Source organism: Portunus trituberculatus, chromosome 37 (genome assembly GCF_017591435.1).
Source record: "Portunus trituberculatus isolate SZX2019 chromosome 37, ASM1759143v1, whole genome shotgun sequence".
NCBI classification, from domain to species: Eukaryota; Metazoa; Arthropoda; class Malacostraca; order Decapoda; family Portunidae; genus Portunus; species Portunus trituberculatus.
The window spans coordinates 8,401,687-8,415,755 of NC_059291.1; the positions used below are offsets into that span (position 1 = coordinate 8,401,687).

Consider the following 14,069-nt stretch of genomic DNA (forward strand, 5'->3'; position numbering starts at 1 on the left):
AACCCCTCGAGTTACATCCCGTACTTATTTACTGCTAGGTGAACAAGGGCTACACATTGAGGCTTGCCCATTTGCCTTGCCGCTTCCCGGGACTCGAACCCGGATCCTCTCGGTTGTGAGCCGAGCGTGCTAATCACTACACTACTCAGTGTGTGTGTGTGTAATTCACCTCCTCGGTCGCCTGCTGGTCACCCAGCCAGTCTTCCCCATTACGGAGCGAGCTCAGAGCTCAGAGCTGTGTGTGTGTGTGTGTGTGTGAAATATAGCAATATCTTGACTATGCTTTTGTGCGGATTGGCGTGTCAAGTTACTGGAAATATATCTCTGAAGCTACAATCTCAATGACGAGTCTGGGAACTTGTTATGTGCAGAAGAAAATGAAGAAGCGATCTCGTCAGGGTGACTTGCTGTCTGGTCAAATGTTAGTAATGAAGCCTTAATTTGTCGCCGTGACAATTAAAGTTTTGCCTGAACTGTCTTTTCAGTGCAAGGAGCACTCACCGGGAAGACTGGTACAACATCTGTATGAGAGTTGAGGAGGAGTGAGGGCAGGGTGGGATCCCGGCCCTCCAAAGTCATTATAATGATGGGTTTCCCAGGGACGCATTCCATCACGTGCAATTTGGCGCCCAGCTCCTTGCCCTGCCGCTTCAGAAATCTGGTGCATGTCTCTGTTCACAACAACAACAACAATATAATAATTCATTGAGAGTAATACGCTTTGCGTATTACTGTGCAACACGTTAACATGTTTGTAATTGTATAACGACACAAAGTTTCTCTCCTGTCTGTCAATACCGATATGAAAGACAAAGGAAGATATATATAGTGATCTGAATGAACGTAAATAAATGTCAATTATTTTCTCTAGTTAATCTCTTAAAATAAAGAAAATAATAAGTACTATACAATGCATTTTCTTTCTTATTTAGTTGTAAATATCATTCGTTATGACTGGCAGGTGGCAACTATCTCATTATGTTTAAAGAGACTAGAATTGCAGATTTCTCTTGTTTAGCAGATGTCAGACCGACACGCAAGACAAAACAACATTATCCTCACCATAGTCTGGGTTTGGCTGCACCGTCTTGATCTTGATGTACTCCCTGAAGGTGGTGACAGCCGGGTGCTCGCACTGAGCCATGGCGCTCCTATGCTGTAAAGAGACGTCAAATCTGTCTCAGTCACTACAGAAAAGTATTCCAATGACCACTTCCTCCTAACCTAGACATTCCCTCGATACCGCGCAACGAAAACTTTCCACCGGTATAAAAACGATGACCCATTAGAATATTCAGCAAGATAATCAAAAGAATGACCTCACTAAACACACACACACACACACACACACACACACACACACACACACACACACACACACACACACACACACACACACACAGATACAGGAACATGTCTGGAAGAAATGTTGGGTGGCTGTGAACGAACTATAATGATGGGAGATTTTAATTGTAAAGAGGTGTGTTGGGAGGACTGGTCAATGGAGGGATCAGAGACAACATGGGGAAATACACTATTGACACTGGCAATGGAAAATGTGTTAACTCAGTGGGTCAAAGAAGATACTAGGTTTGGAGGAGAGGGAGCATCGTCAAGACTGGACTTGGTCTTTAGTACAGAGCCAATGGTCATTGAGGAGATGAGGGTGGAGTGCCCTTTAGCAAAGAGTGATCATGCAGTTTTGGAGTTCAAGGTGATAGATGAAGAGAAATCTAGAAGAAATGAAGAATATAAAGTGGGAAGATGGAATTATGCCAAGACAGATTTTGGAAACCTAAAGAAATTCTTTCAAGAGACAAATTGGATGAAATTCAAGAGTGCTAAGGAGCAAATGAAAAGTGGAAGGAATTTATAAAAATATACAAAGAAGGTGAGAAAAATTTGTACCAATAAGACAACATAGAAGTTGGAAAGCAGGACTGGTTTAACGATAGATGTGAAAAGGCTAGAACAAGAAAAGAGGATGCATGGAAGAGGTGGAGAAGGAAAAGACGGATTAAGCAGTGGGAAAGTTACAAAAGAGCAAGAAATGAATATGTGTTGATTAGAAGAGAAGAAAGAAAGAAACAAGAAAAGGATATAATTGATAAATGTAAAGACCAACCAAGGCTTTTTACAGACATGTGAACAACAACATCAAAAATAGAGAAAGTATTGAAAGTTTAGAAGTAAATGGAGTATGCAGTGAGGATCCCAGGAAATGGCAGAGGCTATGAATGGATGCTTTCGGAAGGTATTCACAAAGGAGACTGCTTTTGACAAACCACTGGTAATGGAACAGAAAGGGATTATGAAGGAGTTTCAAGTAACTGTGGAGGAGATCAAGAATATGATGGGGAGTTTAGAAGTGAGAAAAGCTGTGGGACCTGATGGGGTATCAGGATGGATTTTAAGAGAATGCAGGGAGCAACTGGCAGAAAAAGTTTGTGAAGTAATTGATGCCTCATTAAGGGAAGGTGTAGTGCCCCAAGACTGGAAAAGAGCTAACATTGTCCCAATTTATAAATCAGGTAACAAGAGAGACCCATTGAACTATAGACCAGTGTCACTTACAAGTGTGGTAGCTAAGATGTGTGAGAGGGTGGTGAAGAATAGATGGACAGACTTCTTGGAGAAAAATGACATACTTTGTGAGTGTCAATTTGGTTTTAGAAAAGGGCGTTCATGCACGACAAACCTGATATGTTACTATTCGAGGGTGATAGATGTAATACAGGAAAGAGATGGTTGGGCTGATGGAATATATCTGGATTTAAAAAAGGCCTTTGATAAGGTACCACACCGGAGACTGATCTGGAAACTTGAAATGGTAGGAGGAGTGCATGGCAGTTTACTAAAATGGATGGAAGACTTTTGGTAGGAAGAGAAATGAGAACAATAATTAAGGACAGACCATCAGAATGGGGCTTGGTGGAGAGTGGAGTTCCACAGGGATCAGTGTTGGCACCAGTAATGTTTGCAGTCTACATAAATGACATGGTGGATGGGGTGTCCAGTTATGTGAGCCTATTTGCAGACGATGCAAAATTGTTAAGAAAAGTGAGATGTGACAAAGATTGCGAACTACTCCAGGAAGACTTGGACAGAATATGGAAATGGAGCTGTACATGGCAAATGGAGTTCAACACGACAAAATGCAAGAAATTAGAGTTTGGCAAGAGTGAAAGAAGAATCAGGAGTATGTACAAGATAGGAAATGAAGACATAAAACCAGTCATGAAGAAAAAGACCTTGGGGTGACAATTACCAATGACCTATCGCCAGAGAGACATATAAACAAAATAATTGGAGAAGTATTGAACTTATTGAGGAACATAAGAGTGGCGTTCGTATATTTAGATGAAGAAATGATGAAGAAAATAATTACTGCAATGATAAGACCAAGGCTTGAATATGCAACAATACAGTGGGCTCGAACTTAAAGAAACACATAAGGAAACTAGAGAAAGTACAGAGGGCTGCAACAAAATGGTGCCTGACTTAAGAGATTTGACTTATGAAGACAGACTGAACAGAATGCAACTTCCGACCCTGGAAAACAGAAGAAAGGGAGACCTGATAGCAATATACAGAGTGATGATTGGCATGGAAAAAATGGATAGGGAAGATCTGTGTATGTGGAATGAAAGAATGTCGAGAGGGCATGGGAAAAAACTAAAATGGCCACTTATAGGAGAGATGTGAAAAATATAGCTTCCCTCATAGAAGGGTGGAAGCATGGAATAGTTTAGACGTGGAAGTGGTCAACGCAAGGAATATTCATGATTTTAAGAAAAAGCTGGACATTAGTAGATATGGAGACGGGACAGTACGAGCATAGCTCCTTTCCCGTATGTTACAATTAGGTAAATACAATTAGGTAAATACACACACACACACACACACACACACACACACACACACACACACACACACACACACACACACACACACACACACACACAGAGCTGTCACTAACTCGGGCCAGCTTCTTTAAACTATCTTTTACACAGCGTAGTGCAGGGCAACAATACACGTACACCGTTTCCTCCTAGTCTCTTGCAACGATTAACAAAGGTGAGTTCGCCACTCTGTGTTTACCTGAACATGGAGAAAGTAATGAACAAATGATCACCAGACTCTGAGCTCAATCTACTCGCTGAGAAAGAATCATATATATAATATATATATATATATATATATATATATATATATATATATATATATATATATATATATATATATATATATATATATATATATATATATATATATATATATATATATATATATATATATATATATATATATATATATATATATATATATATATATATATATATATATATATATATATGAATATATATATATATATATATATATATATATATATATATATATATATATATATATATATATATATATATATATATATATATATATATATATATATATATATATATATATATACACACAAGGTGCGGCAGAAATAACTCCCACATTTCAAAGGGTGATCGAAAAAAAACTGTTTTGGGTATCAACAAAGACACTGCATTTACCAAATGTATACATAAACATTTTTTTTTTTTTTTTTTTTTTGCATTATGTTTTGTAAATCATATCGTCCAAATGGTGACCTTGACGTGCGATACACATTTGGAGCCGTTCTTTGAAGTTTTCCACCACTCTCACTAGCATGTCGGGCGAGATTCCTTCAATTGCATCTTGAACGGTCTGTTTCAGTTGGTCCAAAGACCGAGGACGTTGTTTGAAAACCTCCGCCTTGAGGTACCCCCACAGAAAAAAGTCACAGGGACTTAAATCTGGCGAGCGTGGTGGCCACAGAACTGCCTCGTGTAAGGACACCATTCGACCAGGGAATATTTCCTGCAAAATTCCGCGAGGGCGACGTGCTGTATGGGCCGTGGCTCCATCCTGTTGGAACCAGAAGTCCTCTAGGTTGTGTTCCTCCCTATACTCTTCAATTTTCGGCCGTAGAAAATTCTCCAACATGTCGCAGTATCGGTTTGAATTGACAGTAAGTATGACTCCAACTTCTTAAAAAAAAAAATAGAGCCCAATGATGCCTATAGACGACACAGCACACCAGACGGTCACCTTTGGGCTATGAAGAGGTCGTGCATGGAGTTCTCGAGGGTTTTCGGCAGCCCATTAGCGGAAATTTTGTTTGTTCACTGTGCCAGAAAGGTGGAAACCACCTGCGAAAAGCTCTCTGCGTTGAAATGACAGATTCACCATTCTTTAAGAAGTGCTCCACAGCAAAGCCGCGATGCTTTCCTGACCACGGCATAATGTCGACTGAAAATTATACTTTATAATCGAGGTAATGGAACCATCGGCAACTCTCTGCCTGCAACGATCACCGCACCCGGATTTTTTGAAATGTGGGAGTTATTTCTACCGCACCCTGTATATGTATGTATGTATGTATGTATGTATATATATATATATATATATATATATATATATATATATATATATATATATATATATATATATATATATATTATGTCCTGGCCTAGAGCACCTGTAAGTAACTTGAAGAGTATTGAAAGCGCGCTGTTCAGCTTTCACCCATTAGTGACGCAGGCAATTTTATTTATAGTGGTACCCATATTAGGGCCCATATCATCACTCAGCCCATCTTTGGTGCAACCACCTAAAGCCTGGGTCTCATAGTGATATGTAGGTAATTTTAAGCCACTCGACAGTAGGCATCTGTCCGATCCCACGCTCACCACCCTATCCACTATGCCACCGCCACCCTATAACACGTGCTACAGGTAGCAGATCGGCAAAGTATGAGATACATTATTGTTTGTGAGCTACCTCTCGCCAGAGACAGAGCCACCCACACTTACAGAATAGAAAATTATGTAATCATATCCAAAATTCATGGTAATAATGTGTCCCAGTACTTAAGGGCTTAAGAAGTTAAATACAGTAATTAAAAACCCGAAGAAAAAGGAGACAACCAGTAGCTATATTCACTCAATAAAGAATCTTTGTATCCTCTGGCTCCGGAGCTCCCACAATTATTTCTAGAATCATGCAGTCACATTTAACGACACAAAACACTAAAGACGGATGAACACTACAGTCATAAGACAAAGAGGAACCAGCCACTCGCCCCTGGTCACATCAAAACCCTCGGGCTGTGCCGGGTGTTAAAAATGATCTCTTGAAATTACAAAGGCATGACAACCACAGGTAGGTTCATGGCTTTTATTAACTATATTGGTAGGTGAATATTATTTTGAATACTTAAACAATTTTCAGTTGACAAAGCCCTCTAACATACATACATCCAACTCCCTCCCTGGGTTTCCCTGCTTTTCTCCTCCTCTATTGCAACGTACCTTTACTCTGGTTTGGCTGGACAGCGACTGGTTCGTAGGAAAGTGCCTGCGACAATGTGACTTGTCTCAGACAGAGAGCTGAGAAGTGAGAACAGTGGCAGGGACAGGCAGGCGGCGAGAACACTCGCCTCACCAGGGTTGCCACTCCAGATTTTCAGATATCCCAAGACTGCCCCCAAAAAAATCCCAATATATGCCAAAAACTTCCCAAGGTCCCAAAACAACAAAAATGAAATTAAACCCTAACACGGTACACAATACTGAGTAATGACTCGGGAGGAGGCTAGGAGACATTGACACTGTACGTTTGACACCGATCCTTTGCGTGTACTGGACTGGGCAGTGGACACGGGCGAGTCGGCGACAGGCGATGAGCTCCGTCCGTCAGGACCGTCACTTGTATGAGACCTGTATTACGTTTGACACCGATCCTCTACGTGTACTGGACTGGGCTGCTGGGCAGTGGGCACAGGCGAGTCGGCGACAGACGATGAGCTCCATCCGTCACTTGTATGAGACCTGTATTATTCGCGTGACCACTTACCTTCGTTCTTATCCGTCACCTGGGTATATCGCAGTAACAGCGGGAGTTTCATAAGACTAACGAACTCTCATATATATATATATATATATATATATATATATATATATATATATATATATATATATATATATATATATATATATATATATATATATATATATATATATATATATATATATATATATATATATATATATATATATATATATGTGTGTGTGTGTGTGTGTGTGTGTGTGTGTGTGTGTGTGTGTGTGTGTGTGTGTGTGTGTGTGTGTGTGTGTGAAAAGTCTCAAATTGCAATGTCATTAAAAATTCCCAAGATTTCGCCAAATTTTACCATTAATTCCCAATATCCCAAGGCCAAGGCCGAAATCCCAAGATCTTGGGAAAAATCCCAAGGAGTGGGATCCCTGCGCCACACTCACACCAACGTAATTGCCTAGGCAAGGCAATTATCTCCGAAAAATAATTACGGACCAATTATAGACAGGGGCTGGGAGAGATCTGATCATGTTATATGTAAGGTTGACTCGACATAAAGAAACAAAAAGGAAAGTGTCGAAGTTAATTTGTGAAAAAGAATATTAAAGCATATGCTTAAAATTTAAAGTTAACTGGTCGAGAGAGGGCATGCACTTATCGCAGCTGAGGCATCTTAAGTTTTTTTTTTTCTTGCTTCTTTCGACTTCTCCTCGCTGTTGTTACGACTTGTTGTGCTTCACAATATATTAATATTTTCTAAGAACAATAAGACAGAGTTGATATTCGTATGATTTACCGAATGTTACCCTATAAGTATGACTGCGAGAAACAGGACATGTACTAATTAGTTTCTAATTCAGACTTCGAAAGATACCATTATTTTTCCACACGAGTTTCCATTATATAATCATGTAGTATGCACGAATACTAAGACCAAGGCCAAGGAAAGCCACAGCACATGCATCACACAACCTGTGCACAACTCTCAGGCCTTTAGTTAATTATTATCACACTCTGGTTACATATTGAGAGGAAACTTTGATTGATACCCGTCATCATCGTTTGGGTAGCATATACCAATAGTGGAAATTTTCCCTCCTGCACCGGTGACGCGCCTTCGTATGTTTTACAGCAATGAGGAAAAGCTTATGTAAAGTACCTACTACGAAAGACGTATATTTGTTACAAGGTAAGCCCGATAGAGGAGCCTTTCATTGATCACCACAGGCAAAGCTCAGATAGATATGGTAGGACAGCAGTGTGGTCTCCAATGGCCCGACGTTTTAACTCCCACCATAGTAACTTTACTTTATTGGTATATAGGAAATCCCCATCCACGTCCGCAGAGCATCAGTACTAAAAATACTATCTGCATTAATGTCCGTGTTTTACTGTAACTAAATATCCGCGTCAATATCCGCAACCATACTTTCAGATAGCAAAACCTCCGATCCGGAGGTTGCAGACGAGAGAGAGAGAGAGAGAGAGGGGGGGGGATAAGTACGGTACTTTGACATCTCGGTCATGCTGCGAAAGATGGCGAGAACCACGTAGCCGGCTGCCAACGAATCAAGGATTCTTTTCCTTGGACTGAGCCCAATAGTGATGGTGATAGTTGAGTAATAAGTGACACCGCCTACCGCATAAGCCCCTCCACCACGGCGGGAAGAGTACGGAGAAGTAGGGAAAATAAATACAGGTTGTATGTAGCACACATTTCTGCTGATATTGCTAGAGGTGAAAGTACAAGTTATTCAAAGTCGAAAACGTCTTATGCATATATGCATTTTGAGGTACCTATTGTTTAGCCATGTTGAGAGTGGCAAGTGTTGATCGACGGATGACAAATACAACGGCGGGTTAGGTCGAGCATCCATGGCTGAGAAACGCCTCATTCCTCTGTTACATACACATTGATGTTAGTGTGCTCTCTCTCTCTCTCTCTCTCTCTCTCTCTCTCTCTCTCTCTCTCTCTCTCTCTCTCTCTCTTGTATCACTATTTCGTGGAAAAGCATGTGACTCAACATTAATCAGCTGCTTTAATCCTGGCCACGCTCCTTCCCCTCCTACTTCCTACCCATGAAGGCATGATGCTTCGTATTATGTTAACTACCATTTTGTCGTTGGTTATAGCTATGCTATCCTTGTGTAATGTTTATCGGTAAATCATCTGTCCATTAATACCACGTCTGGTAGTCATCGGATACTGTAAAATCCCAAAACTCGTAAAAATAATGATTGTGTAATACACAATTTCACTAGCGGACATTGGCATCAACACATTTTGCTATATGTGCCATGGACTTACCTGTTGTAAATGCAATATCACACTTGAATTTCATAAAACTTTTTTTTTTTTTTTTCAATGTAAGAGGGACACGTACCAGCAAAGTGATAGAGTTTGGAGAGTTTGAATAAGCAAGATACATACAAACACGGAGGCACAGATTTTAAGAACAACAGGGACACTCTCAGGGCCGTAATCCTTTAACAAGTGTTTAGGCTAACAAGGACATGGAAAACATTACTACATGAAGTAGTCGGGGCTGGAGTTGAGGGAGAAACAGGACATATTAGCAACCAATATAATTAAGGCAGTTAGACTGAATTAAGTTATGTGCCATTGCAGGACTTTTTTTTTTTTCTTCAATATGTAGCATATGTTACGGCCCGCCCGTAACCTCCACTACCATCACCTCCTCCGCTTGTTACCTCGTTCGCCACCTCTCCGCCTCCCTTCCACGTCACCGTCTCGTGAACCTTCCACGCTACCGTCTCATGAACCCTCCACGTCACCGTTTCATGAAGCCCCGCTACTGTCCCGAAGTTGGATTCACGCGGCCCCATTCGACTCAACCGGAAGTGTTAAGCCAGCTCTTGGCTTTCTGGAAGTCAAGTCGAGGTCCAGGCCTCAACCAGTGAACACAACGCCTCTTGGGTCTACCGTGGGATCAACCATCACCCAGCACTTCACCACTGCGACACCGCATAAGTATCACTTCCCTCGTCCGTGTTTTCCACATTGCCTCCATATAGGATTAGGATTATTGTTAGGTATTAAGTTGGGTTCTTTATTGTTGTATTTATTTCTGTGTTATATGTATATGTGTATGTCATTTTCCTGTGTTTCATGTTATATATCTGTGTTTCATGTTTCATGTTATATCTATGTGTCAATTTCATTATGGGTTATTAAAATAGCTTTTTAAAGTGCCCCCTTTGCATTTCCTCACCAGTTGAACCTGCAGTGTTTTTTTTTTTATTGTTATTGTTCACCGGCTCCCCGATGCCAATCTTACCAGTTTAACCGGTGAACGTAACAATTGGCGACCGTGACAGGACCATTATAACCCATGTTCAGTGTTCCATTTTTCCAGTGACTTTTTTTCTGTGATTACATTATTTTTCTTGTGTTTCTGTGGTGTTGTGACTTTGATGTGTTTTTTTTCTGTGACTTACTCTGCGTGTGGTTTAAATTTACCTTTGTGCGATCAAGTAGCTCCTTTTGGGTTAAACGTGCTTCGTGACTTTCATTGGTATCGCATAGCAGTGGTAGAGCAGGAAACCAGGTAGAAAGGCGTGTTCACCGATAGCACTTATCTCTATTTTTGCACATAGGCAGGTGTGTAATAAGTGTTATCCAAGTGTTGGGATCATCATATGTTCATGCGAACCCTCAATCCCTCACTTCGCGGATCATTTTTCTCGCTAGTTAGAATCGGCCATTTTAACTAGTCTCTCAGACTAATCCGCCTCCTTATCAATAACAAGTCTCAGTACAATTCGCTCCTCACTCTCAAGTCTCGTAACTAGAGTAATCCGGATCCCTCTTAATGCCGTAATTCTCTAGTTTACCCCCCTCATTAGTGATTGTACTCATAAGTGTTTACTTAAGTATAATCTAGGTAATTTCAAGGTTGCCTTTATTATCACTCTGCCAAGTTCCTCACTTAAGTAATTCGCTTATCATTTTTTTTTGTTGTGGTTTAACATCTATTTAATATGGCTTCCGCTCAGTTTAACGTTGAAGATTTTGTGCTGACCCTTCTCTGGAACAACTTAAAGATGCTAATATAAAGAAGGACCAATGGAAAGCCATCGCTAAACATTTTGATGTTCCCATCACGTCTCAGATGACTAAAGAGGTCATTAAGAATGTAGTTGTTGAACATCTAGTGCAAGAAGGTCAGTTGCTAGGAAATGCCATAGAAGAGTTAACTCCCATGTCAGCCTCTACGAGGACTATAATACACAGTCCCCAGGAAGAACAGGATAAGAGTAGGATAAGTCAGTGGGAAATTGAGAAGCTTAAACTAGAATACCGGATGCATGAAAAACAAATGCAACTACAGGCAGAAAAAGAAGAGAGAGAATTACAGGAAAGACAAATGCAACTACAGGAAAAACAAATGCAACTACAGGCAGAAAAGGAAGAGAGAGTATTTCAGTTACAACTTAAAAGTCAGGTGAAAGAGTTAGAAATTCAGGAGTTAACCCTACGAAATGACGCTAAGTTTAGAGGGGAAGAAATAGATATAGAGAAAAAGTTAGCAAGCTTTAATCCCGCTACAGCTGCTCCGCTAGTTCCCCCTTTTGATGAATCTGATGTTGACGGGTCATTTCGCGCTTTTGAGAGCATTGCTAATAGGAATAAATGGCCCAAGGATCAGTGGGTGTCTCTCCTTGTCCCTAAGCTAGTAGGAAAAGCTTATAGGGTATACAACGGCCTTAGTGATGAGGTAGAATATGAAGAGATCAAAGGTAACATTCTAGACGCCTACTCTATCACTTCTGATGGATACAGACAACAGTTTCGAAAGTATGTGAAACCAGAGTCTCACACCTATGTTGAATTTGCTAGTGAGAAACTAAGACAATTTAAGAAATGGTTAGCCGCCCTTAACATTACCACCTTTTCGGAGTTGCTCAATCTAATGGTCCTGGAAGAATGGAAGAACAAGTTACCCTTTAATATTCTGAGGCATGTGGAAGAACGGGAAGAGAGTGATCTTATGTCTGCCGCTAAAGTGGCTGATGCGTTTGCTTTGTTGATGGGATCCCTGGGTAGTAGAGGTCGTGGTTCACTATCTAATGTTAGGTCCTCCTTTGGGGAAGGTTTTGAGGGCGCGGGTGGTAAACCGACCGAATTCTCGCCAAATGCATATAATTTCCCCTGGTGTACATACTGTAAGAAACCAGGACACACGATCCAAAAATGTAGACACCCAAATTGCAAGGCCTCTCAACGTCAACTTTCTTTTGTGTCCCCTAGACCTAACACATTTGAGAACAAGAAACCAGTGGCCCTAGCTAACCCTGTCAACTCTCCTCTAGAACTTTATGACTCGTACATGTAGCAAGGTAAAGTGTCCCTGACTGATGGTAAAGACAAGGCAATAAATGTCAAGGTTCTGCGTGATACAGGTGCTGCCCAATCCATCTTAAGGGAAGATGTCATCCCTAACATCAAACAGGCTTTCACTGGGGAGAAGGTGATCCTTACAGGTCTCGAATCACAGCTCTCCTATCCCTTGGCTAATATTAGCTTACAGTGCCCGTTCATTTCAGGAGAGGTTGAGGTAGCCATTAAACCTGGTGAACTGCCAGTACCGGGGTACATCTTGTACTGGGTAATGATCTTGCGGGTAACTTGGCTGTTCCAAACTTAATTGTTCTTGATTCTCCCTTAACAGAAAGTCCCACTAAGACCCTGGACGAAACATCCCTCACTTCTTCCCAGTGTGTGCAGTCACCAGGTCTCAGTCCAAGTCCCCTGCCCTTTCATCACCTCCTCCACCAATGATTGCCTCTACTGACAACTTGTACAATAACATCATTTCAAAGGAGAATTTGATTAATGCTCAGGAACAGGATCTCACTTTGGCTAAGATCAGACATGTTGCCAGTGAGACAAAGGATATGTCTAAATTGCCTTGTTTTTATTATCAGGAAGGAGTCCTGATGCGTGCCTACAGACCTCCTGAACTGAAACAACTAGACACCTGGTCAGAAACACATCAAGTTGTCATCCCTTGTCTGTAAGACCAGCCATTATAGAACTAGCTCATGATGGATTGTCAGGTCATCTAGGCATCCAAAAACCTACAAGAAGGCTCTTCAACATTTTTTTGGCCAGGAATGAAAAAGGATGTGTCACACTATGTAAAACATGTCACATATGTCAAATTGTGGGTAAGCCTAACGAACGCCTTGTGCCAGCTCCTCTGACGCCTATTCCAGTTCAGACGGAGCCCTTCGAAAAGATCATTCTAGACTGCGTAGGGCCCTTACCCAAAACCAAACGAGGGAATCAGTATTTGTTGTCCTACTCATGGATCCCACTACCAGGTACCCTGAAGCATCCACCTCTTAAGAACATCACATCAAAGACCATTGTAAAACATCTAATACATTTTTGCACCTCGGTAGGAATTCCAAAACAAATTCAGTCTGACAAGGGTAGCAATTTCACTAGCCTTGTTAACTCAACCCTTTTTCCAACAGATAGTGAATGAGCTAAACATCGACCTTCCGTCTCACCTCCTTCATGAGCATTACAGAAATGTTACGGCCCGCCCGTAACATATCCCACCATCCCTCCTCTTGTTAGCTCGTTCGCCACCTCTCCACCTTTAAAATCACCATCTCGTGAACCTTCCACGCCACCATCTCATGAACCCTCCACGTCACCGTTTCATGAAGCCCCGCTACTGTCCCGAAGTTGGATTCACGCGGCCCCATTCGACTCAACCGGAAGTGTTAAGCCAGCTCTTGGCTTTCTGGAAGTCAAGTTGAGGTCCAGGCCTCAACCAGTGAACACAACGCCTCTTGGGTCTACCGTGGGATCAACCATCACCCAGCACTTCACCACTGCGACACCGCATAAGTATCACTTCCCCTCGTCCGTGTTTTCCACATTGCCTCCATATAGGATTAGGATTATTGTTAGGTATTAAGTTGGGTTCCTTATTGTTGTATTTATTTCTGTGTTATATGTATATGTGTATGTCATTTTCCTGTGTTTCATGTTATATATCTGTGTTTCATGTTTCATGTTATATCTATGTGTGTCAGTTTCATTATGGGTTATTAAAATAGCTTTTTTAAAGTGCCCCCTTTGCATTTCCTCACCAGTTGAACCTGCAGTGTTTTTTTTTTTTTAT

The 14,069-nt window shown here is 41.1% G+C and overlaps 1 protein-coding gene across 1 annotated transcript in view; it reads right to left on the minus strand.

Annotated features, from left to right (window-relative positions):
• LOC123514320 (aminoacylase-1-like) overlaps positions 1 to 6,818 on the minus strand; it is an 11,823-nt gene extending 5,005 nt beyond the window's left edge. The window contains 3 exon segments of the mRNA XM_045272147.1: positions 502 to 671; positions 1,063 to 1,156; positions 6,381 to 6,818. Coding sequence (XP_045128082.1) covers positions 502 to 671; positions 1,063 to 1,144 — 252 coding nt within the window. The 5' untranslated portion in view covers positions 1,145 to 1,156; positions 6,381 to 6,818.
• Positions 6,819 to 14,069: the final 7,251 nt, after the last annotated feature.